The sequence below is a fragment of the Aethalodelphis obliquidens genome, unplaced genomic scaffold (genome assembly GCF_003676395.1).
Source record: "Aethalodelphis obliquidens isolate GAN/ISIS:26980383/991018 unplaced genomic scaffold, ASM367639v1 scaffold14, whole genome shotgun sequence".
Classification (NCBI taxonomy): Eukaryota; Metazoa; Chordata; class Mammalia; order Artiodactyla; family Delphinidae; genus Aethalodelphis; species Aethalodelphis obliquidens.
Genome location: NW_020837958.1, coordinates 38,018,986 through 38,044,876, shown reverse-complemented (window position 1 = coordinate 38,044,876; position 25,891 = coordinate 38,018,986). Strand labels below are relative to the sequence as shown.

General features: G+C 51.1%; 1 protein-coding gene across 1 annotated transcript in view; it reads left to right on the top strand.

Annotated features, from left to right (window-relative positions):
* DNHD1 (dynein heavy chain domain 1) overlaps positions 1 to 25,891 on the top strand; it is a 68,385-nt gene that overhangs the window by 28,038 nt on the left and 14,456 nt on the right. Inside the window, 19 exon segments of the mRNA XM_027114549.1 lie at positions 2,760 to 3,025; positions 3,116 to 3,359; positions 7,776 to 7,933; positions 8,415 to 8,551; positions 8,553 to 8,899; positions 14,091 to 14,218; positions 14,320 to 14,518; positions 14,890 to 14,984; positions 15,515 to 15,722; positions 17,108 to 17,233; positions 17,541 to 17,638; positions 17,743 to 20,632; positions 20,833 to 21,010; positions 21,181 to 21,373; positions 21,604 to 21,892; positions 23,053 to 24,652; positions 24,846 to 25,054; positions 25,255 to 25,459; positions 25,535 to 25,637. Of these exon segments, the coding sequence (XP_026970350.1) occupies positions 2,760 to 3,025; positions 3,116 to 3,359; positions 7,776 to 7,933; positions 8,415 to 8,551; positions 8,553 to 8,899; positions 14,091 to 14,218; positions 14,320 to 14,518; positions 14,890 to 14,984; positions 15,515 to 15,722; positions 17,108 to 17,233; positions 17,541 to 17,638; positions 17,743 to 20,632; positions 20,833 to 21,010; positions 21,181 to 21,373; positions 21,604 to 21,892; positions 23,053 to 24,652; positions 24,846 to 25,054; positions 25,255 to 25,459; positions 25,535 to 25,637 (7,673 nt within the window).

Sequence of the window (25,891 nt, the reverse complement as noted above, 5' to 3'; positions counted from 1 at the left end):
TCTGATTTTATATCCTTTATAAATCACTTGCTTTTTTTTTTTTTTTTTGCCTAGATACCTGAAATATTTTTTCCTTGAAATTCAGTAATTTTAGTAGAATATGTCTTGGTATTGAACATTCTAAGATGGTATTCTCAGGTATGCTCCTTTATAATGCAGCTTTAAGCCTTTTTTATTTCAGGAAAGTATTCTTGAATTAAGGTTTTTAGTATTGTTCTCTTCCCTGGCTTTGGATTTTTCTTCAGGGACTCCTATTACATGTGTTTTAGATCCTTATCACTTTTCCCCCAATGTATGTTCCTTTCTCTTGAAATATATTCTTTTAATCCTTATTTCTTTTTTATTTTGTAATTATCCTTATTTTTACCTTCTATTTTTCTTAAGACATTATCTACCTGTTAAGTTTATTTGCTCTTATCTTCCTTTTAGTTCCGTTTCCATTCCAAAATTATGCTTTCTTTTATTTCTAATTCTTTCCTGAGTTCTGTTGCGTAATTTCTGAGTTTTTCTAACTCTGATATGTGGTTCTCTTTCATGGGTTATGCCATTTTCCTGGTGTCTTTTGACTTGTTTTGAAATGGGCTTGTTTTGATCTGTTTCCTGACATGCTTTCATTGTCTATAAAGATGTTATTCTACTCCCCGTTCTCTTTTTCCTTATACTAGCTTTGTATGGGGTTTGATGTTGGTACTTTTCTGTTACTCATTTCTGAAAAGTTCTCTTTTACTAACTTTTAGGAGACAGCTTGGTTCTCTAGCCTTTCAATTTCCTTTTCTGTTGATTTTCTGTAGTGTTCAAAAAATGGGGGCTAACTTTCTGAGGTTTCCTGGTTTCTGTTTCTCTCTCCCAGTTTTATTTGGACCTTTTCTTTTTCTCTATTGCTTCCATTCTGCTCCCTTTTTACTTTACCCCCAGCAGTTTCACCTTAGTGCTGAGTACTGTCCCAGAAGGGAGCCCTCGCTGGTTGGTTTTAGGAGCTCATTGGGCATAGACTGCTAAATCTTCTACGGACCTTACCTACCTGCTACTGGAGCAGGCAAATCCCCTTCCATTTTTACCTGCTGTTCTCGAATTAGCCCTCTTCTTTCCACAAAATGTCTGTTGGCTGTTGCGGAGTTCTCCTAGTCTCAGGTCAGTCTGGTATACCATTGTTCTCCTCTGCTTCCTTCCCCATAAATGGCGATGCCACTGGGACTTGAGGCTGTAGGTGGTTTGTTCCCACCCACTTATATTTTAGTGTTTGTAAGGATCCTTTGTCTTCATTTTGTTAAAAAATGTTATCCAGATGGGTTTTTCATTTTACTGTCTAATTGCTCTGTCAATTTTATATACCAAATTCATGTGGGAATTTGGAATAGATTTCAAAATTATGCTGCCACTTCCACCATCTTCCTTGAACCCCTTCTGGCACTATTTTTAAAGGATCATTCTGGTTATGCAGGGCAGACTGCAAAGGGATAGAGGCAACGACCAAAGCAGGGAGACGAGTTAGAAGGGTATTTCAATAATGCCGTGAGATTTGATGGTGACTTGGGCTGGGGAAAGAGAAGAAGGCAGTGGTACAGGTGGTGAGAATCAGTTGGATTTTGGATATATTTTGAACATAGAGCCAATTGGATTTTCTGATGGCTGGCTGTGTTGTATGTGAGAGAAGAGTCAAAGGTAGCTTTAAAGTTTTTGACTGGAGCACCCGGAAGAATGGAGCTCCTGTTTACTGACGTTGGAGGACTGCATGAGGAGCAATCTGGGGGCGGATAGAGATCAGAGCTCATTTTGGGCTGTTAAAAGTTTGAGGTGCATATTAGGCATCTAAGTAGAGATGTAGACTAGGCAGTTGTTTAAGTGGGATTGGGATTCAGGGAGAGATCTGAGCTAGACATATATTTCAGAGCAAATAGGTGGTACTTAAAACCATGAAAACGGATGTGCTCTCCTAGAAAGTGAGTACTGATGGGGAAGAGAAGGGATCTGAGGATGGGCCCTTGCGGGCACTGTGGTGCTTAGGTGTTGGCAGTATGGATCTAATTTCTGAACATTTTGATGCTTCTTCTCCCTTTTTGTGCAAAGTTTTAACACAAATACTAAAATTGGCAATTAAACAGTTTCTAAGAATCAAGGGGGAGGCCAAGTTCAAGGATATTCCTTAAGACGGATACTGAGGACCGGCTTGCTCACCTTCCTTTCTCACCTCCTCCTCTGTTCTGCAGAGGCTAGAGTGCTATAAACTGTGCTTCTCAGACCCCCTTGCAGCTGGGAGTCACATGTGATTTAGATCTATATGTGACTTCAGCTCAGAACTGAGGTAAGTAGGGGAGAGAGGCAGGGCATATGCCGTCCGTTCTGCTGGTGGGGCTCGTAATCGCTTATGCTCATGTGCTTATGTAGCTGGTGGTATGGCAATGACATCCCAGTTTGCCAGGCAGCACAGAGCCATAGACACTTGGCCTAGAGTGTTTTTGTTTTTCAGCTCTTGCAGTTATTCACAACCCATGTAATAATCTATAATAATTTCCTCCCTGCTTTTACTAGCTAGACTGAATTCTGTTCTCTGCACCTGAACCCTAACTAATAAATTCCCTCGGTGGGTCTGGTACTGTGTTTATGATGTAGGTGTACGTGTAAACTCACTCATGAACAGAGAATGTGTGTGTGTGTGTGTGTGTGTGTGTGATGTGTATGTACACACTCAGGGTAGAGGGAGAGGTTGTATGTGGTCCCTGGAGGACACTCAGGGAGAATTATGGCATGTACCCCACTAGAAGAACATGAAAAGGAGGACTCGGACACGGACTTCATGATGCCCAAGTTGCAGGACCAACCCAGAGATTCTGTGGACATCTTCTGCGGCCCGAGTATAGGATTGGTGTGGCCCTGGAAGTCTCACACAGTTACTGAAGCCCTGGAGGTCTGTGGGCACCGGCTGCGGGGCCAGTACTTGCCCCCCAATTATAAGCAGCTGCAAGAGGATCTGGACAACAGCCTTCGAATCCAGCAGGCACTGGCTGTACAACAGGCCCTGCTGGAGGTGAGGACAGAGGTTTAAAGAATGGGACGGTGGCCACCACTTCCCATCATAGCCACCCACCTCTGCCCTAAACACCTTGTCTGCCCCTAGGGCATGCTGCGGGAGGTGCAGGAGTTCTGCAGGGACCATCACTGGATGAAAGGCATTTATGAGTTCCTGCAAGCCTGGGGGCCTCAGAAGCTGGAGTCTATGAGAGGTTGTCCTGTCAAGAACTACACGATGCTGGTGAGCTGCCTGGATGGTTGGCGGGCCCGCGTCTCCAGCATCCCTGTGGAGCTGATCACAAAAGGCAGGCTGCTGCGGCTGAGCTGCCGTGACATACAGGTGGAGATGGGTGAGCGCTGCTTACCCCCCCTCCTCTCCTTTGCCTTCTGTACCTTATCCGCACAGCCCTTCTTGGGCCTTCAGTGTCCTCCAGGGACCTTGGGTGCAGGCCCCTCATTGGACCTGTAGAGCCTCCCAAAGCCCCAGGCCCTTCCCTTTGCACCTGAAGGTGCGATCACTGCAGAGGACAGCCTCTCCGCCTGTCTTGACTCTACTCATTCACCACACTCCCTAGGAATTGTGTGTCCTTGTCTCCTAGCACTTTCTGTTCTTATGGCACGGGAGTAGTTCAAACCAAATGTGGCTGAGAAAAATCCTAGCCCGCTCCTTAGGCTAGGAGAACCCAGTTTCTTTATAGAGATTCCCAGGAATCAAGGGTGCCCTCTGCCCACATGTGGCAGCCAGAATCGACACTACAATTTGCATGTATAAAGGGTTACTCTCTTTAACTGATCTTGGCTTAGTCTGTAGCCCTAAATGCTGCTGATGGTGAAAAAAGAGACCGTTGGCCCTCCCAATCTGCGTGTTCTGTGTCTGTGGATAAAATTCCAGAGAGCTCCAAGAAGCAAAACTTGAACCGATAACTGTTTATATAGCATTTACCTTGTATTTACAACTATTTACATAGCATTTATGTCATTTTAGGTATTATAAGCAAACTAGAGATGAGTTAAAGTATACGGGAGGACATATATAGGTTATATGCAAACACTATGCCATTTATAAAATGTGTGGATTTTGGTATCCTCAGGGATCCTAGAACCAATCCCCCAAAGGGACAGCTGTATTCCAATTGAAAGTGCACCTTTTTTTCTTTTTATTTAAAGCAGCACTTTTGGTCTAATTCAGTCTATTTTGGGTATTTGGTCAATTCAAAATTCATACTACAGTTCTTGATTGTTTTGATTTTCGAGTGTCCTCTACTCCTTCTCCTCCCCAAGGTGGCCCCCGGCATTAGAGAGGGCTTCTGGGCTGTGTGCTCTTCTTTGCTGGCTTCTGCTGACTTGCCTGAGGTCTCTGCCCTCCTTCTGACCTTGCTGCTCCTGGTGAAGCTGTGTCCTGAGCTGGTGTAGCTGGCGTGTGTTCTCCTGGCTAATAGGAGCCCAGAGTGTCTACCTCTGCTGACTCGGCTCTGCACTGGCTCTGCTGACATTACATATCCTTAGGGTTTTAGTGAACCCTTCATCCAGTCTTTGTCTTAGGCTGGCCACCCCATAGCTTCTGCTTAAGGGTCCCTCGCCCCTCAACACAGGAACCCTATCTGGGCCCACTGGCTATCAACTCTCCACTATCTCCTGTATCCCCTGCCATTTGGGAGCTGTGGTGGACTTGGGAACGTTATATTTGGCCCTCTTTCTGCCACAACACATCACACCATGATTTCTGCTCTGCTGTGACTATCTCATGCCACATGAGCATGAGGGCACCCTGCAAGGAGGTATCTTCCCAAAGTGATACACGGAAAGTGGAGCTCGAGCCCACTCTGCTGTCTGTTCCCTGCTCAGCCCATCTCAGTTTCCCACCTTATGTGTCTACCTACCCCCACGAGGCCAAGGCCTAGTTGGTCTCCCTGGGTCTCTGAGAAATCTGGTTTAAGACCTAACCTTGTTCGTCTTTTCTCTTCCTCCCTTTCCATGGGAAGGATGTCTCGTACTACTGGTTACTAGCTAAGTGCCTCCCCCCAGAGATGGCTATGGAGAAACACACAGAGGGGTAGACTGGGAAGCTGCTGATTTGTTCTTCTGGGAAACAGAGAGGTTTTGTCACCTAACACCCATGAACGGCAGTAACCAATCGTGTCTGCTTCCTGCAGAGACTAGATACTCTCAGATCCATGGCCTCCAGGCCTGCTTTCTTTCTTTGGTTGCACCAGGTCTTAGTTGCAGCAGGCGGGCTCCTTAGTTGCAGCTCACCAGCTCCTTAGTTGCGGCTCGCCTGCTCCTTAGTTGCGGAAGGCAGGCTCTTTAGTTGTGGCACATGAACTCTCAGTTGCGGCATGCATGTGGGATCTAGTTCCTTGACCAGGTATCGAACCCGGGCCCCCTGCATTGGGAGCGCAGAGTCTTATCCACTGTGCAGCCAGGGAAGTCTCCAGGCCTGCTTTCTTTATAAGGTGGGAGGCCTTGGAGCTGGGCCTGAAAGAGTTTGCCTGAAAGTGCTTGCCTGCCTAGCCCTCCCTGCCTTTGCTCTTCCGCAGATGAAAGCACATACCTCCTTAGGTATCGTCTAGACCACAGAACTCCCCGCTCTTTCCCCAAGCCTCGCTCCTAAATACACAGGGGATTCAGGCTGGCCAGGCAGAAGAAGGAGGACCTGTGATTGGCCTGCTTTCTTTCTGACCCTGTTTTGGGCAGGCTTCTCTCCACTCTTGCTCAGGAAGTCAGTGTGCTTTCTAGTCTGTTGGCTTCTTGGTCCTTAGTCCAGGTTCAACTGGCCTCTTCAAGAGGAGCAGATGGAGAGGTAAAAGCACAGGGCTCAGAATCCTGGCTCTGTTTTTTACTGGCTTGCATGACTTCAGATCACTGAGCTTCAGTTTCTTTATTTGTAACATAGGCATAACAGTGTAGTCGCTCACAGGGTTGCGGGAAGGAGGATTAAATGAGATATTATTTACAATGTTCCTAGCATTGAGTATGGCATGCAGTAGATGCTTACTTGTTTTCATTTCACCTATTCCCTTCTGTCCACTCTCATCCTTCTTGCTGATCTAATTCTATCTTCTTATCCTGCAACTTTGTTCCTCTTCTACTTGGGCTCCCTTGAATACTTGAATTACCTACTGTTACGAGTTGGCCTCACCAGAAACTTGACTTCATACTTTACTCTCTCCCTCTCCCTAACTCCACCACATCCAGCCTGTCATCAAATCCTTTCCATTCTTCTGCCTCCTACATATCTCTCAAATGTGTTTTCCCATCCATCTCCAACTTCCAACCCCGAGGAGCCCGGGTATTTTATCAGTCCATTGCTCCCTTATACCACACGGTGTCACTGTTGAGCTCTTCTCTGTCTTCACTGGCCCCGTGCTGCTGGTCAGAAGGCGGCACCATTGCAATGGCCTAGCTACTGTCATAGGTCAATGGGATAGTTTGAAAAAGCATAAGTGCACATCTTTGTGTTCTGTTCAACCTTGGGTACCCCTCAGAGGTTCCCTTGTCTTGGTTTTCTCAGTCTCAGCTGTGGTGCCAAGTCCTATTCGTTACCTCCTCCAAAGCTCCAACAGGTCCATTCCCTGTATGTCTCAATTATCTGTGCCTGGAACTCACTGTCCTACTTTCCAGTTGCAGAGATGCTCATGGAGGATGAGTTAATTTACTTTTCACCCTTCAAAGCATAAAATGTAACACAGTGGAGCCAGACTGCCAGAGTTTGAATCCTTGCTCTAGCATTGTGTGATGTTGATATTTAAACTCTCTGAGTCTCACTTTGCTTATCTTTAAAACAGGGGCAATAATAGTATCTGCCTCAAAGGGTTTTGTGAGGATTAAATGGGTTAATACAGGTAAAGTAGCTGACACTGTGTCTGGCATGTAGTAAGTACTCTATACTATATTTTGTGGCATACTCCATGCCCTATTTCTATATTGTATTTTGCTGCTCTGTGCATATTTTAACATCTCTGAACTTAAGAGGTGTATTATAATTGATGGCATCATTTTTTCTTTTTTCATGGTGTGTGTAAAATAGTGGTGCTTCTTACAATCAGTGGTATCTCAGATCTGACGAGGTTTCGTGTTGGTATTATTCCTGTCCTCGGCGACAGTGGAGGTGTTCATATTGCCAAAGCCAGCTTCCAAGATTATCTTCTCGCCCCAAGTCCACCTGACAGCCTCTTTCCTTTAATCCTTAAAAACAAAAGGCAGATTACACACTCTTCTTGGTACCTCTTCTACTAGAGCAGAGGCAGTAAGACTCCTCAGATAGAAAATGTTTATCTGTGGTGGGCAGTCTGCTCTTCATGGACACGGCATCCCTGTGCCTTTGCACATGGTTTCATCCACTTGGCGTGCCCCTGGAAGCCTTAACCACTCAGTACAGTCAGCTCCAATGTCCCCTTCCCTGAGGAGGCCTTCCCCAGCATCCTCAGGCCTCCTGCCCCGTCACTGAGCCAGGTTGAGGGCTCTTTGAAGAGCATCTACCACACTGGTATGTGATTATCCCCTTCTATGTCTGTCTCTGCTGCCATATTGTGAGCTTCTGAGGGTGGGAACACTTTCTGTCTCACTCATCACTCTTGTCTACCGGTGCCCAGCACAGGCCCAAGTGCACTGCAGCTGACTGGACACCAAGCAGGGGTCCAGTAAGTGTTCAGCGACTGGGGGAACGAATTCACGTTCTGGCTGCCCCTTCAACCTGCTCCCACTCCGGCCCCGCCACGCTCCCCTGGTACTTCACCCCCTCATGCCTAACTCTCTCCTGTCTTCAGAATCCAAGCTGGTGGGCATCAGGAAGGACATTCTTGAACAGATACAGAACGAATGCCGGAGCCGCGGTCAGCAGCTAATAACAGAGCTCACAGATTTCACGAAGGCCTTCCGAACCTTCAACACCGACATCCACGCCCTCACGTGGTGCTCCCAGAAGGTGGGCTCTCCCCATCCTCCTTTCCCAGCTCATCCAGGGCCGTCCCGCTCGCATGCCCAGCACACTCCCTTCAAGTCTCAGCTGAGCTCTCGGTGGGGCGTGACGCTCTTAAACTGTGCTCACATGTGTGGTCTGCCCTTGCCAGCTCTCATCCTGTTCAAACGTGGCCCTCAACATCCTCATGAGAGGGGGAGGTCCTGGTGTTTTGAGAGGGAGAAAATCTGGCTTTCAGAGACCGAGTTCTGCTCTCTGTACAGTCGAGTAGGGATCCAAACCCTGCCATCAGGGCAACAATCTGATGGGGGAGGACCTGTGCTGTCTTCAGGGAGACCTAGGTCAGATGGGGGATCTGATCCCAGATTGCCCTGATCCCAGTTGGTTAAAAGGCGGCTGCTGGGGCCTGGAGCCTCTAGCAGGTGGGAGTGTCCCTCAGGATGTAAAGGGCTGTGGGAGTGCTGGTCTCATACTGTTGTCCCTGCAGCTGAACGAGGCCAACGAGCGGTACACAGAGCTGGAGGAGCGAATGGAATATACGCGGTCACTCTGTGAGCTCGTCCGCAACCACTTTGGCGTCTTCAGTGCTGAGAATGAGGCACTGGACATCTCGGTGAGAAGGCATCTCTCCCGTCTCTCCCAGTGCCCCTCCCCCATAACCACCTCTGCTTGACTACCCTCTGCCTGCTCCGCAGCTTCTGGACACGTGGAAGTCATTCCAGTTTGAGAAAAGCCAGGCCTCGGGGTTCCTGCTCAGTAAGCGACACGCCATTGTGCCTAAGCTGCAGCAGCTGATGGCGGCGGCGCTGGCGGAGCTGGAGGGCCTGATTGCGAAGGCCCTGTCCGGTCCCTTCATGGACCCTGAGCAGGAGCAGAGGAGCACTGAATGCCAGCTCATCTCCCTGGAGCGTCAGTTCCAGAACACAGCCAGCGGCCTCAGTGAACTGCACCATGCCTACACCACCTTCACTGGTACCGAGGGTCCCGCCCCCTCCATCGCCACCCTGGGATGCCCCCTCCCACTGAGATCAGGGTTGGGACTTAGGGACCTGCATCTTGGGTGACCCGAAGCAAGTCTTGGGAATCACATACCTTCATTTTAGTCTATTTTATATGTGAAAATTGCAGGACAAAAATCTAAATACATTGGGTATGTCAAGTGTTGTGCTTAGGGTGGGGATAGGGGGGCACACGGTCTGGTAGAGAAGGCAAATAGGTGAGCGTTCCATCAGAATGTGATGGGGTCAGAGGGCTAAAAGCCTGTGCAGGAGAAATGTAAAGGTGTCCTCATCGTAGTTGTGTAGCCCTGTTCAACCCAGTCCTACACCAGGCACCAGGTCCCAGATAAAAACGGGTCATGATGCTCCACGGCCACTGCTTCCAGCCAGTGTGGTGGAGAGAGGTGGCTGCTGAAGGCCTCACCGGCCCCTAGGAGGAGACCGGGACAGAACTATTGGCCTTAGCCCTTCTGTGCGGTGGTGCAGCTAGGCTGGCTCCCCTCTGCACGTAAAGAACTTTGCAGGCTCCAGTTTCTTTTCTCAGGTGCCGTCACTTCTGTCGGTCACTCGTATCCCTTGGAAGGGCACACTGCTTCTGACTGGCCTCTTGGCCAACCGCCAACCGTTACTATCCCTGCCTATGGGATCCTCAATCCCAGGGAGGGCCATTTGACCAGATGTGAGGTGGAAGACACTCTGGGACCATCCTCAAACAAGGGGCTTTTTCTTTGGTCAAGTATTGGGAGACCCTCGTCCTATATTCTAACTGATGTAGACCAGACCTTGACCTTTCCTGCTAGTGGTTGGGGTGTTTGTGGAAAAGCAGAGTAGGGGACTCAGGCCTTGTGGGGTTAGGCCCAGGAAACCCCACAGCATTGCTTTTACTTCCTTCTTCCATCCCTGTCTCCTCACCAAACTTCCGGTTTTTAAAAATAATCTAGGATCTGAGATCCAGACCATTAATACTACTCTTTATTTTCCACTACATATCTTTTATTTTACTTACTACCTTTGACATTTGTTTTGTTCTGTAACTGTGTTAACAACTACTTTGATATCTAAGGTTTAATGGTTTTGTTTACCCACTGCCAATTTTTAAAGTACTACATCTTTTCATTATTTTCACTCCTTCCTTGGATGGCTGCAATAATTCTTTGAGTATTTCTTTTTTCTAAGAAGGGAGTTGGAGGTGTTAAAATTTCTAGACTTCTTATGGCTAAGAATGACTGTATAATGACCTTATATCACAGCTTGGCTAGATATTGAATTCTGAAGTCACAACACTTTTTTGTCCAGACGTAGATACTACATCACTGTCTTCTGACATTTATCATTTTGGACAAATCTGATATCAATCTGATTTTCTTCCTTTGTAGGTAATCTTTTTTTCGATTATTTGATAATGGCTCTTACAGTTGCTCTGCTCCCGTTTCAGAATTTTTATCTGTATGTTGGATTTTCTGGATCTCTCCTCCATTTCTTTCATCTGCTTCATCATTACTTCTTTTATTCTTTTTTTTTTTTTTTGAGTTCTGGGGAAATGTGAATTTGTCTTATAAGCTTCCATTTTCTGTGGTGTCTACTCTGTAATTTCTTTCTTTTTAAAAAAATATTTATTTATTTATTTTTGGCTGCGTTGGGTCTTCGTTGCTGCACGTGGGCTTTCTCTAGTTGTGGCGAGTGGGGGCTACTCTTTATTGCGGTGCGCGGGCTTCTCATTGCGGTGGCTTCTCTTGTTGCGGAGCACGGGTTCTAGGCGCACGGGGTCCAGTAGTTGTGGCACGTGGGCTCAGTAGTTGTGGCTCATGGGCTCTAGAGTGCAGCCTCAGTAGTTGTGGCGCATGGGCTTAGTTGCTCCGTGGCATGTGAGATCTTCCCGGACCAGGGCTCGAACCCGTGTCCCCTGCATTGGCAGGCGGATTCTTAACCGCTGCGCCACCAGGGCAGTCCCTGCAATTTCCACTGCATTTTAAAACACACATACACATGTTGTATTTGTATGATTAAGTGCACATGTATATGTATATAAGTGTATGTATATGAGTATATATACATGAACATATTTCCTAGCTCTGTCTACTGAAGAGTCCAAGAAGGAAATACACTCCAATAGCAAGGAACCACATTGTGCCCAGATCGTAGTTTCTAATACCATTCCCCACTAAAAGAAATCAGGGCTCCTCAGAGAATGAATGATTCCAGAGCCATGGCAGGGTAGGTACAAGATGAGAGTGGAATATCTTTTTAAGCCAGAAAGTAAGGAAGTGTTAAGTTCTTTTTAAAAGTGATGGGACATGGGCTTCCCTGGTGGCGCAGTGGTTGAGAGTCCGCCTGCCGATGCAGGGGACACAGGTTCGTGCCCCGGTCTGGGAAGATCCCACATGCCGCGGAGCGGCTAGACCCGTGAGCCATGGCCACTGAGCCTACGTGTCCGGAGCCTGTGCTCCACAACGGGAGAGGCCACAACAGTGAGAGGCCCGCGTACTGCAAAAAAAAAAAAAAAAAATCCTGATAAAAGTGATGGGACATGGCACAAGGACACAGAAGGGACGCTAACTGGACAAACCTGGGACAATTTGACCACCAGGGTAAGTACAAAGTAAACTACTGAAAAAAACAGGAATGTATTATCCATACTAGTACTAAGTAGATGATAAATCAGTGAGGGAGAAATGAGGACTTGTGCTTATAGTAGAATGCCAGAGCCAGCTGGGCAGTGTGAAGGGAGGGCTGGAGAGGGAACACCACATTTTGCCAACCATCATGGTAAATACTGGATTGGGTGAGGGGATCATCAATGAATGCCAAATTTGGGGGCAAATTTGACGAGGAACAGAATATTTGCACTGTCTTAGAGAGTCTCCCTCAGAGACTACTTATTAGTTGCAAAGGTAATAATTCAGTGGAGAAATTAGGCAACATTTTGAAGGTGATCAAAATTAATATCTCCAATGAGGGACAGATGAGACACAAATGGACATCACGTACCTCCAGACGTGATACCCAGAGGACACAACATGACCGATTCAACAGTCCAGCTGGGAGTGATTTTACAAACTCAGCCATGAAAAGAAGCATACAAACACAACACAAGAAACTTTCTGTTAACAAAAAAGGGAGAAAGGGGACTGTCTACTTCAAAAATGTCTATGTTACAAAAGACTGTGGGGAATGTTCCAGATTAAAAGAAGTTGAGGAGACATGACAAGTAAATATGGTACTTGACCCTAGACTGGCTGCTGTACTTGAGGGGAAAAAAATGCTATAGGGGACATTACTAGGCCAACTGACAAAACTGAAATATAGACAGTAGATCAGATAAAAGTATTATATCCATGTAATATATGAAGTTGATAATTGTACCAACGTTGTAGAAGAGAATATCCCTTTTCTTAGGAAATACACACTTGAGTATTCAGGGGTAAAAGGACATGATATATGTAACTTAGTTTAAATAGTTCAGAGAAGAATTATGCGCTTGTGTGTGTATACACACCTGCCCAGACACCCACAGGGCACGTAAACACAAATGGTAAAGAGAATGGGTAAAATGTTAACAAAAGGTGATCTTGATAAAAGGTATACAGGAATTCTTTTTACTATTTTTTTTTGCAACTGTAAAAAGTTGGATAGCATTTCCAAATAAAAAGTTTTAAAATGCAATGGAATTTACGAAATAGATAATCCTCAAGTTTGTCTTTATCTTCTCGTGTGTCTGGAGATACTATGTCTGCTCCTTCTTACAAAGAGAGTTCTTTACTTGTTCAATACTTAATGTTAAGACAACTGCTATCAAACATTATACGGGGGGAGTTCCCTGGGGGTCTTGTGGTTAGGCTTCGGAACTCTCTCACTGCTCTGGCCCGGGTTCAGTCCCTGGTCTGGGAACTGAGATCCTCAAGCCTCGTGGCACAGCCAAAAAAAAAAAAGATTGTATGGGTTTCTAGCTGGATCTTTTGAGTTCAGACAAAGGAAGATTTTATTAAAGAGTTTAATTTACTTTGTATGTGTGGTTTTTGGGTTCTGTTTTGTTTTGTTTTTTGGTTAGATCGGAGCTCTGATAGCCTCGTGATTCTCAGACCTCCATGATGGATGACGCATCATGTAAGATGCATGGTTCTCAGCATTTGGGTGTAGCTTTTTCACTTCTTCTCTCACTCAAGAAGGTACAGTGGAATTCAAGTGAATGAGGATGACAGTTTTATTGCAATATTCTTGAATCTGGTCTGATGTCTTTTAAGTAAATTGCAAACCTCAGTACTATAATTATTATTAATAACAAATTATTTTTGACACATATCTCAAAAATGAATATAAATTTTGGTTAAGAACTAACGCAGAAGCTTGTGAGATGAAGGGAGGGAATAATGGTCAGAGACAGACACGATAGGGACCGTCACCATTTGCCCCTACGGTCCTCCCTGTGGGCCAGATCCTTTCTCATATGCATCTCACTGAACTCATTCATTTGTCCAACACATATTTGTTGAGTGCCTACTGTGCACCATGCGTGAAGTATATCAGTGAACAAATGACAAAACCCTTGCCCTCATGAACTGAACGTTCTAGCTGGGAGAGAAAGACAACAAATAATAAACATAAAATATAACCAAATGATGGAATATGTTAGAAAGTGATAAATGGTATAGAAAAAAAGTAGAGCAGGTTAGGAGGGGCTGGGAATGCCAGGGAGGGTGGCTAGCAGTTCTTAATGAGGTGGGCTGCGTAGGCCTCATTCGGAAGGTGATATCTGAGCAAGGACTTGAATGTGGTGAGGGAGTGAGCCATGTGGTTTTCTAGGGGCAGTGTGTTCCAGGAAGAATGAACTGCCCGTCAAAGGCCCTCAGCAGGAGGGAGCATGCCTGGTGTATCTGAGCAACAGTAAAGAGTGTGGTGTGGCCAGAGTGGCGTAAGTGAGACAGAGACTAATAGAAGAGGAATCCTTCCCTTTCATCACTATCACATTTTCCTAGATATTCTTTCCTTGGACTAACTCTCCCCTGGATTATTGTACTGAACAATTTTGGACAACCACACCTGCCCCGTCCCTGGCACTTTTAGGACCCTCCCTTCTGTCACTATGGGCTCTTGACTGACCATCCCCCATCATGCCCCCACCCCCAGCCCTGCACATAGCCTAGGCCTCATCAAGCCCTATCCCACAGGGGACGAGAGTCCTGTGCCCTTGCCAGCCTGTGGGACCCGTCCTATTGTGCAGCAGCAGCGCATCTGGCACCTGTACCGAGTCGTCTCTGAAAATATCAGCGAATGGAAGTGCATGGCTTTTGCCAAGGTGCTGACACCCTCCTTGGACCCCCGGCCTGGGAGTGGAGAGTCTGCGTGGGTCGGGGTGGGGAAGGGTCTCCAGCTGCCAATGTGCCTTTCTCCCTACAGTTCAATCTGGCTATGGCCCAGGAGAAGACAGATGGCTGGCTGACAGAGGCGGCCCAGATGAGTGCAACCCCGGGGCTGCACAGCCCAGTTCTGCAGCGCTGCATGCACGTGCTGGAGGAGTTCTGCAGCCTCCTGCCATTGCTCACCAGGCTGGGCAGCCTCCAGCTGCAGAACGTCAACTTCCAAGCCCTCCTGCGAGGTGGGTTTGGGTAGAGTCAGAAGGGAGGGGAAGGTAAGGACGTAGGGTTTGAACAATGGGACAACTAAGTTCCCTATTGCTCTTTTTGGAAACACCTTTCCTCCCCAGGTTGCCCTGGCCTTCCCTCACGGACCACAGCCTCCTTTCCCCCACAGGGACAAACATTCTTAACCTCTCACACTACCATGTGGGTCCTCTCTGCTGACTTGGGCTGGGCTGGGCTGGAGTCTTACCTCTGGACTGAATTGTGCTCTGGACCTTAGGTTCTGGGCCCTTGCCTCTGTGTCGTGCTGTCTGGGAGCTGGGCTGGGCTGGGCTGGACTCTGCCAAAGACCGAGAGCTGCTCTGACTTGTTGTCCCTCCCCCTCCAGACTTAGGGTTAGGCGATCTCCACAACATAGAGCTCCTAACAGTGGGCCAGCTGCTCTCTTGTCCCCTGCTGGAGTTTACAGATCGAATCAACCAGGTGGGCTCACCCCCGCTCTGCGCCCACAGAGGAAAGGTGGTCCAAACAGGTCCCAGGGCCTGTTTGCTAAGCTCTAATAGAGCCAGTTAAGGCTTAGCAGCCCCTTGAGACAAGGGGGACAGTGGGTGTTGGCTTGTAGTGGGGTGGGGTTGAGATTGCTAGCCTGCCTGGAGGGTATGGGGATCTGATGGCTAGTTCCAGAGGCTCTGTGACGGAAAGTATGTCCCTTCCCTCCCAGGGGAAGGAAATGGGTGGCAGCCCTGAAGTTGTGGGCACACAGGATGGCAGATGTCCCCTGGCCCAAAAGAGCATGAGCTGACTGAGGCATTGTCTGCTCAGCTGGAGCCTTGCAAAAAAGTGGGTTTCAGGGCAGCAGCCCTAGGTCACAGTGTGATGCTGGTGGCCTGTCTTTGAAGCCTGATGGTCCCACTCTCCATCTCTGAGACCTCCACTCTCCTGGGCCCTGGCCCTTGAGTCCCAGCTCAAGGCTCCATTAGCCAGTCCTGGTTCCTGAGACCCAACTGTTCCAGATCTGGCGGTGTGAAAACATACGGACTCATGCCCAGGAGGCCCTACTGCAGCTGCAGCGGGCCTGGGAAGCACGACAGCTGCGACTGCTCAACTTCATCCTGCGCGTGCCGTATGAGCCCCCAGCTTCAGAGCGCTCCAAGAGACAAGCGCCCCGCAGCCCCCAGTGGCAGGTGGTGGGCAAGGATAGTGGCACCTTCATCCTTTCAGGTGAGACCCAGCCCTCGTGGCCCAGTGAAAGCCCCTGCTGCTGGGGAACGTATTCATCCCCCAAGCCCTGCCAGATCTGGCTTCTCTAGCTAGGGCCCCCTCCCCCCTGGACAGCCTGAGCCATCAGTCTGTTCTGAGACAATATCTTCCATGTAGCCCTCGTACAGTCTTAATCTTCTTGGGAGCCCCCCATCCACTCCCTCCCACCCAATGCCTGGCCTCTTCAGCAAAGGTCCTCCCCTTTCTGGGTGTGCTAAGAAATTCCTCGTGGTCACGTCTCTCCAGCTTTCAATGCTCTGTCCTCTAGACTGGACCCACTCATTAATTCCTTTGTCATTCCCTCATCAAACTCACCTGCCTCTTCTGAACCAAATGCAGGGGACTCTGAGATTTACAGACCGAAGTCCCGTCCCTTGCGGACTCCCAGTCCAGTGAGAGAGGGACAAGAGAACAGAGACAGGTGCATGACAGAGCACCTAACTGAGGGCAGTAGCATCTCAGAAAGAGGACCAACATCAAAGGACCGGGAGAGTTAGAGAAATCTTCCCTTCCCTTAGGCAAAGGCCTCATTCTGACTTCTGAAGGAGTAGGAGTTTGCCAAGTTTGCAAGGGGAGAAGGGCATGCCACTCAGAGGGAGCAGCATATATACGGGCACTCAAGATGGTACAATTAGGGAAGTAAAGGAGAAATTCTCTTATCCAGCCTAATTGAAACCCAACTGGCAAATTCAAAAAGTTAGTTAAACAGGGAAGTCATAAAATATGCATACATGGCTTAAGATTTTTATTTTAGCTTAAATCATATAATGTACATTTATTAACTAACCTTTTAATCTAAAGACGAGGTTTTCTTTGATTTGCAGTCAAGTGATAGAAGCTCCTCACTGCCTTTCTTGCGTTAATACATCATCTGCTATTTCCACTTTCAGTTTCTGTAAAGTTGAGAAGTGACGTGAGGACATTTGTAAAGCTATCTGAATCCAGAACTTTTCTAGATTTTTATTATAATTTCACAATCTTAAAAAATTGCCTTGCCTATATCTAATTTAATATCATGTTTTTATTGGCTTACTGAAGCCCTTCCATAGTTTCCATAGAACCAGCAACTATTTTGCCACCCATATTTCAGTGGTTAACATGATATAAGATTAAATTCTGTAATTAAAATTATAACTCACACAAATGGAACTCACGTAAACAAGTTTGCAAACATACTCTGACTCTTGGTGAGCATACTAGGTTCAACTAGTAGAAGCAAAAAAGTTTGTGTCGTCTAGAGAGTAGTTTGAGACCTGTGAGTTTCAGTGTATTTTGGGTTTCAGTCACCCCTGCCCTTGCCCCATCTGACTGCCAGCTCAGCTCAGTTCGAGCCCACTCTTCCTTAGATTACAGCAACCTGCAGGATTCTATCCAGGAAAGTCTTCAGGTGTTGTTCAAGTTCCTGGCCACCCAGAAGTCAGGAGACTTAAACAAAATGGCTTTGGAGTGGGTGACTATCATGCATGGCCTGAGTGAGTGCAGGCCTCTAGCTGGGCTGATGGGTGGGTCCTGAGGTGAGATGGCCCAGAGGGATGGGGAGAGAGGTCGGGGGTGGGTGAGGACAGAGTGAGGACCTCCTCCAGGGCCACTTCTTGGGCTGAAGTGACCAGGTCTTTATTCACGCTGCAGGTTTTCTCTCCTTCGAGCAAGGTCCCTGGGTCCTGCTGAGCAGAGTTTTTTGGGAGTGGGGCATCCCAAGAGGGCAGGAGCAGGCTGGACCCCCTTGCAGAAGCTGGAACCCTAGTCTCCCTCCAGTGTTCCCCTGGCTGCTTCTCACAGGTGCCCTGCTGCAGGTGTGGGTGACTTTCCAGCAGAAGTGGATCTTTTTGAATAAAGTTCTGCATGAGATGAAGATCCAGTTTCCTAGTTCTGACCTGGTAGGGAAGGGTGTGTGTGGCAGGGTGGACAAGTGCTACTGGACAGTGGGGCTCAGGGCGGGAGGGGGATGCCGCCCTCACTCTCACCTTCTCTCTCACCACAGCGCTCCCGTTTCGAGGCCGTGGACGAACAGTATCGGACCCTGATGAGGATCTCTGTAGCTGACCCCCTGGTTCTGTCACTTATAGTGCCCAGTGCCAAGCGGAGCCCTTCTTTGCAAGGCCAGCAGCTGCAACAGCTGCTGCAAGCGGGCTCCGTGGAGCTGGAGGGCATCATCGTGGCTCTGGAGAGCGTGCTCTATGCCATATGTGCTCACTTCCCCCGCCTCTTCTTCCTCAGTGGCAGTGAGCTGGTGGCCCTGCTAGCTGCCCCGCTGGAGTCCTGTGAGGCCCAGCTATGGGCACGACGCTGTTTTCCTCACGTGCATGCCGTGAGCTTCCAGTCCAGCCGAACTGATAGAAACACGGATGACCGGGAGTCAAGCCCAAGCCCACAGACTCAGGTGGAGGCGCTTGCAGTGCTCGGGGCAGGTGGGGAGGAGGTGAAGCTGCCGGGGTCCCTTCCTCTGCATTCAGATCTCCCCAGGTGGCTGGCCTCCCTGGAGCAGGGTCTGCGTCTGGCCCTGGTGCACCTGCTGCAGGACTGTGTGGCTGCCCGTCTTGCTCTGGGCCCGTCCCTAGACAAGGCCTTCAGGCAGCTGCCCCAGCAGAGCCAGTCGCCCCCGCAGATGTATGTCCAGCACTGGCTGGACCTAGTCCAGGCCTTCCCGTGGCAGTGTGTGCTGGTGGCAGAGGAGGTGGTATGGCGGGCCAACATGGAGGAGGCTCTGCTTGAAGGGAAGGCCCCGGCCGCGGTCCCCATGCACGTGCGCAAGCTTGACGTACTGGTGAATTTTTTGCGGGCCCGGAGGGCCTCTCGGGGTGAGCAGCCCCTGCCCTCTGTCCGCCAGACCAGCCTGCTCAGTGCCCTGTTGGTCATGACAGTGACTCACCGGGATATAGCACAGCTGCTGCAGGAACGCCAGGTCAGTGATCTGACGGACTTCCACTGGGCCCGCCAACTCAAGTACCGCCTGGCTTCACCCCACACCGCTCCCCAAAGCCCCCTGCAGAGTCCCAAGTCTCTCGCACCTACTGAGACTTCTCTGTCACCAGCTGCATGCTGGATAGATGTGCTGGGTCGGTCTTTCCTGTACAATTACGAGTACCTGGGTCCCAGACTGGGGTCTCTACCCAGCCTGCTTCCTGAGCGGCCGGCCCTAGTGCTGTTATTGGCCCTGGAAGAGGTGGCCTGTGGGACCCTACTGGGCCCTGATGGTGTGGGCAAGGCAGCTATGGTGAAGACGCTAGCGCAGGCCCTGGGGCGCCAGCTGGTGGTGGTGCCCTGCTTGCCTCAGATAGAGGCCCAAAGCCTGAGCAATTACCTGAACGGTGCCCTGCAGGGTGGTGCCTGGCTCCTGTTACAAGCAGCTCAGCACTTGCCCCTTGGCTTACTCTCTGCCCTGGGCCAGCGCTTGGCCAAACTGCGCCACCTCTATGCCCCACTGTACCAGGAAGCTTCCCGAAGTACCAGCACCGTCGACCCCGCCCACCCCCAGCTCCTCGGCAGCGGCTTCTTTGAGAAACATCACGTGGACGTGCGCCTCGGCTACGGCTGTCTCCTGACACTGCGTGCCCTGAGCCCTGCCGTGCCTGCCAACCTGCGCCAACTACTGAGGCCTGTGGCACTGACACTGCCTGACCTGCGGCAAGTGGCAGAGCTGACCCTGCTGGGTGCGGGGATACGGGACGCCTCCCGCATGGCTACCCGGCTATCCAAATTCTTCTCCCTTGAGCGTGAGCTGGTGTCTGGGCCCCCGCCCTGCCGCTTGCCCCTGCTCAAGAAGGTGCTGGAAGACATGATACAGGCTCTAAACGTGACCAAGGGGGATCCCAAGTCCAAGCAGCCCTGCAGCCTAGCCGCCATCGAGGAGGCCGCCCTACTGCGTGCCCTGCTGCGCTCCCCGCTGTTCAGCATCCCGGATGGGGTCCACCTGCGCAACCTCCAAGAGCTGCTCTGTGGGCTCTTCCCTGCCGCCAGCGAGGTGCTGGCAGAGCCTATAGCCCCCGGGCTGAGGAATTCACTGCTGGTGGAGGAGTTGCAGCAAGGAGGCCTGCATCCCAGCCCTGATATTCTGGGGTCCCTGGAGCAGCTGAGTCAGGCCCTGGGCCAGGCCTCAGGTGTCTTGCTCCTGGGCCCCGCAGGCAGTGGCAAGACCACATGTTGGCGCAGCTTATTTAAGATCCAGAATTGGTTGGCAGCCATGGAGGACCCCTCGACCCAGAGCTGCTGCCAGCCTGTGGAAATTACCCACCTGTATCCCAGTGTCCTCAGCCCCCAGGAGTTCCTGGGGTGGCTGGAGGGCCCCTGCTGGAACCACGGTGTCTTCCCCAGGCTGCTTCGTGAAGCCAGTCGGTGTAAGACTGTGGGCGCAAGGGGGCAGGTGCAGGAATCAGTGGGGATTCATCACTGGATAATATGCGATGGGGCTTCCGGTGGTGCTTGGCTGGACTCCATCACTTGCCTCCTGGGTGACCCCCCCCAGCTTAGCCTCCCCAATGGTCAGCAAATAGCACGACCCCCAGGTACTTTTCTTCTGATGGAGGTGGGAGATGCGACAGGCATGTCTCCCACAGCGGTGGGCCGCTGTGCCCTAGTCTGGTGCCGTGGGGAGCAGACTTGGCAGGCTATGCTGAGCGCCCTGATGGCAGCCCTGCCCCAGGAGTACCACCTGCAGCTCCAGACTGTCACTGAGCTCAACCACCTGGCAGAAGTGCTGGTGCCTGCAACGTTCCGATTCCTCACCTGCCAGGGTGCCAGCTCCCTGCTGCAGGTACATGGGCAGCAGGCCGTTTGCCCAGGTGTGGCTGAAGTCACCAGCTTGGCCCGCATCTTGCGTTGTCTGCTTGACCCACACCTGCGCACAGATGAGAAGGAGAAGGCCCATATCCCAGGTGAAGGGAAGGGCTGATGTGAGAGCTATGTGGCCTTGAGGATAGCTGGGATATAGCTCGAGCCTGTGGCCCAGGTTCTTAGGTGGACTTGGGCCTGGGGACTGAAAGTGAAAAGTAATAGCCAACCCCTACTCTCTTCCCCCAACTCCCTCCCCTTTTTCCTCCTGGGGCTCCGATTCTGGCCGTGGTGACCTTTGCAGAGGACCTCAGCTATAGTGACCCTGTGGCCCGAAGCTTCAAGTCCTCGAAAAGAAGCTCTCTGCGCCTGTACCAGGTTGACAGTGACGCTGTGCCTCGTAAGCGCAGGGAGCACTTGCTGGCTGTCAGCAGCTTTCTTTTTGCTTTGATCTGGGGCTTTGGAGCCCACCTTCCCTCCAGGTATCTACAGGGATGGGGGATGGGGCATGCAGAGGGCTGAGATGGAGTGAGTGGCCCATGGGAGTCAAAACCCAGGTGACATTGTTGGGGGAGGGTGGAGTGTGTGAGTGTATCGCAAATGGAACTGTTGTAACTGTCTGACACTTTTGCCTGTATGTCCATCTGAGCAGGCTCTGGCCCCTCTTTGATACCTTCCTGAGGGATTCTATTAGCTGCCTCTCCAACTACCCTGAGCTACCAGCCTCAGCCTTGGTGTTTGATCTACATGTATGCCCTGAAGATGGGACGCTGGCCCCCTTCACTGGCCAATACCTGCGCAGCCGCATCAAGGGAACTCAGGGCACCTTCCATCCTTCTCCTCAGGTGTGAGGACAGTGGGGCAGTAGCTGGGGCTGGGGCTCAAAGAGATATCCTGGGGCGGTCCATGTCCTAGGCCTACCTGCTCCCGTTCCTTGAAATGTTTTCACAGTCTCCAGAATGCATGCAGTGTTCTGCAAATACAGCTTTAACACAAGATTCCTAGACCTTTACTCTCGGCTAGATCGCTGTGCTAACCCGGAGCTGCCACAGTAAGCCCTGCTCCTGTCCTATAGACCGAACGGCTCTTGTACGTGGTGGACCTGCTTCTGTCAGAGGGACACCCGGTGCTGCTGGCTGGAGAGGCAGCCACGGGGAAGTCAGCCTTTGTGCACGTGCTAGCGGAGCCACAGCACCCTTACGTGTCCAGCCCCATCCACCCTGCCGTCAGTCCCGCCCACCTTCGCCTCCTGCTGAGCCGGGGCGTCCAGGGCCAATCACAAGCCAGCCCGTGGCCTGGGCAGCACGTGGACTGCAAAGGCTTTCTCCTCTTCCTGCTGGAAGATCTGCACCTGGCTGCTTCCGGTGAGGAGCTGGGAGGAGGGAAGGTGTCATTGTCGTCTCTTGAGACTGGAAAAGCCCTAGCAATATTCGACTCTCAAACATATACCTACAGACCAAACTTCAGTGTTCCATTCTTAATATCTTCTCAGTCTACGTATGCTCCCTGAATAATCCTGTCCTTTGCGTGGCCTCATCCACCGTCTCTATGCTCTGACTGCTAACTCTCCGTCTCCAAGATCCCCTTCTAAGCACCAGATCTGTCTATCTAACAGTCTGCTATATGTCTCTACCTGCTTGTCCCATTGACACCACGGATCCAACTCTGAACTCATCATCCTCCCCCAAAACCCTGCTCTCACGTGCCCTCTCAGTACCTGGTACCACCATCCATCCAGTCACTGTAGCCAGAAATCTTGTTGACATCTTCCCCTCCCTCACCAATATCCAGTCACCATGTGTCTTCATTTTGCCTCCCAAGTATCTCTCAAACCTCTCCAACTATTTCCGTTCCATCTTCCCTGGTTCAGGCAGTCATTACCGGGAGCTCTGGCAAATGCTCTTCTAGGTTTCTTGTGATGAGTCTTTCTTCTGTAGGTTTTTATGCTCTGTCCTCTAACTGGATTCAACTTTGTAACGCAGGCATCCAATAAGTTAGGCTTCCTCTAGCCTCTGGGATCGCCATCCTCTCGGCCTTCTCTCCTGCATTTATCTAGCTAAATCCTACTTATTCTTTACAAATAATCTCAGGCAGTATCTCCTCCAGGAGGTCTGGGTCTCCAGGCTAGGTTCGATACTCATCCTGTGCTCTGTACAAAAATCTATGACAAATATGGTTTTATGACTGTACGTTTACTAGCCTGCCTCTTCCATCCCACTCTGAGCATGTTTCCACCAGTCTCGGTTTCCAAACCTTCCTACTCATTAACCTTCAGTTAAGGAATATGTAATTGGTCTTAGAGGTAGGATTTGGGGCAGAAGAGGGGGAAAAAAGTCACTCACTCCTAAGGAGAGTGCAAGGGAGAGAGAAGAACTTACCAAGTCCCAACACACCAGATGCATAAAATTCCTTAGAACCCCGTGTGTGCCAGGAGCAGACCCAGTGAGGCAGGGAGAGGAAGAGTGGGGTGACACTGTCATGCGGACTTACGCCTGTTCTCTCTGTTATTCTTCACGGCCCACAGACCCAGAGAAGAGCTGTCAGCCGGTGTTGGAGACTCTGCGCCAGGCCATAGACGGCACCGTGTACGCCCACAGCACCTTGGAAGTGCAGACGCTGCAGCCTATAGTCAACTTCCTTGCCACCGCCACAGTGCCAGGCTTCTGCGAGCTCCCGCTGTGCCCACGCCTCTCTCGGCTCTTCACCGTGCTGGCCCTGGGCAGCGTGACCCTGGCCACGCTGCTGAGCAGGCACGTGCCCAGCATCCAGGCCTGGCTCGAAAGCTTCCCCTCTGTGGAGCAGGAGAGTGTTCTAGCAAGAGCCCTGGTCCAGGCGTCGGTGGAGGCCTGGGAGGCGGTGCGCAAGCACTTTCTGCCCTCACCCCTCCGCCCACACTACCGCTTCTCCCTGCACTCTGTGAGCCAGCTGCTGGGCAGCCTGCAGCTGCTGCCCATCAGGGTGGGCTCCCGGGCTTTTGTGGATTGTCCCAGCCACCAGGAGCACCTGCGCCAGGTGTCCGGCCTATGCGGCACCCGCCTGGCAGTCACGATGGCCACGCGCAACATAGTGCGTCTTTGGTTGCATGAGGCACAGAGAACCTTTTGTGACCAGTTGAGCAGCCCCGGGGAACGCTCCTTCTGTGCCAACCTGCTCCTAGAGGTAGCTCAGAATGTTTTCTGCTGTGGGCCAGCGCCCCCGAGCCTGGGCAAGGGCTACGAGGAGGAGGAGGGGGAAGAGCAGGTGCCTGGAGTGGAGTCCGAAGGGGAGCTGGACCAGTGGGGGGACCTGAGCGACAGCGGCAGTGAGACCGAGGAGGACGAGGACCCGTACGGCCTGCAGGTCTGCACAGGCTCCGTGTCCAATGATTCAGCGCCGTCCAGAGCACCAGTAAAGAGGGTGGCCACAGGGAGCCTAAGTCAGAAGATAAGCCAGGAGGAAGGCACAAGGACCTCCAACTGCAAACTCCAGCTGAATAATAGAGCCAAGAACTGGTGGCAGAAGACAAGCCAGGTAGACGTGACCTCCCCGCTGTTGCTCCCGGTGCTACTGCTCTGCCCCCAGGAAAAGCCCTCAGACCTGGTCTTCAGTCAGGAACTGACACTGCGGTCCAACTCGGAGAGCTCCAACCTGTACGTGGAACGGCAGTGGGTGAGCCTGGAGGAGCAGCTGGCCACATCAGCTGCGCAGCTGAAGCTGAGCCCCCACCTGGCCCGGTGCCGCTCGATGGCCCGGCATGTGGCCCGCCTGGTCCGGGTGCTAGCCAGGCCCAGGCAGCATGGCCTGTTGCTCTCGGGGGCTCAGGGGACTGGGCGCCGTACTGCCGTCACTCTGGCTGCTAGCATTTGTCAGGCCCGCCTCTTCCATCTGCCACGTGGATCAGAGGAGGCCGTTCTCCAGTGTCTGCGGGATGCCAGCTGGCATGCTGGCATGTTAGGCCAGCCAGTGGCCCTGCTGGTGCCCAAGGGTGTGGATCTCACTACCCTTCATCGCCTGCTGGCCCTGGCAACCTCAGGCAGGTTCCCTGACCAGTACACAGAGGCAGATCTGGACAACATTGAAGAACATCTCCCCAGGGACAACCTTAGTGTCAGGCAGAACGTCAAGAAGGAAATGCTGTTGCAGAGGTGAGGCCCAGAACCCCAAGCTAGGGGCTGCTCTGCCCTTGCCCCACCCTGGCCAAAGGCCCAAATCCCCCACACAACCTAAGGGCTGATGTGAGGGCACAGAGAGCAGGGCTGAGGCGTCAGGTTGGGATGGGGGCCTCGATGGGCAAACAGGGATAAAGGGGAGGACGGTATCTGAGCTCCTGCCCCACAGGTTCTACCAGCAGGTGTGCAGCCACCTGCACATGTTCATCCTGATCGGAGATGACCAGGCCCACAAACAGCTGCCTTCCACCCTTTTCCTGAGGCTCCTTCAACTGGCCATCGCCAGCACCGACTGCTACGAACCCTGGGACCAAGATTCCCTGGTCAGTGTGGCCCAGCACCATCTGGAGGGGGCTCAGAGCCCACCCCTTGATGACGGTGAGCCCTTTTTACCTGTCCTTGCCACTCATCTTGACCAGGTTCTAAAAAGGATTATTACTTAGGTCAGTCTCTCTCTCCAGAACCTAGCTGAGCCCCCTTCACCTTTTCTGCCCTCCTTCCTGAGCCAGGAGAGAGGGTCTCTGTCATTTCTTCCCCTACGAACTCACAAGTCCAGGCTAAAGCCATGCCTGTTGCAGACTTCTTGAAGTGCCCAGACCTTCAGGCCTCAGTTCCCAGTGTGGCCAAAGCCATGGCTCTCATCCACCTTTCGGCTGCCAGCTACCACCGGCACCTGTGCCCGGAATTGCCTCTCGTCACCCCCAAGACCTTCCTGGACTTCCTGGACAACTTCGTGCTGCTGCAGCAACAGATGACCCTGCAGATTAAGAACAAGGCCCAGCGGTGAGTGGCCCCATTCCCTCCCCTGTACCTCCTTCTGCTCCCTCAGGTCCACTCACTGGCACACTGTGTCTTCAGGATCCAGGATGCCCTGGGAATTCTGAGGATGCTGATTGAGCAGCACAGTGCCCACGCCAACCTGGTCATCAGCTTGGAGCAGCAGCTGAAAGACTCCCGCAAGGTAAAGGGGAGAGGATTTTGAGGCATGCACAGTAGGGTCAAAGCTGGAGCCCAAACGGGGACTTTGGAGGAACCATACAGACTGAACCTTAGTTCTTGTCTCCTGAGAGTCCCCCTTTCCCCAGGGGATCTCTCTAATTCCTGCCACCTCCTCCTTTAGAGCTCAGGCTCAAAGTTCCCCATGGCACAGCTGAGATCGGGCTGGTTCCTCTAAACACGTGAAACCCAGGTGTCCGCTTCTTGTTGTCCCTGGTA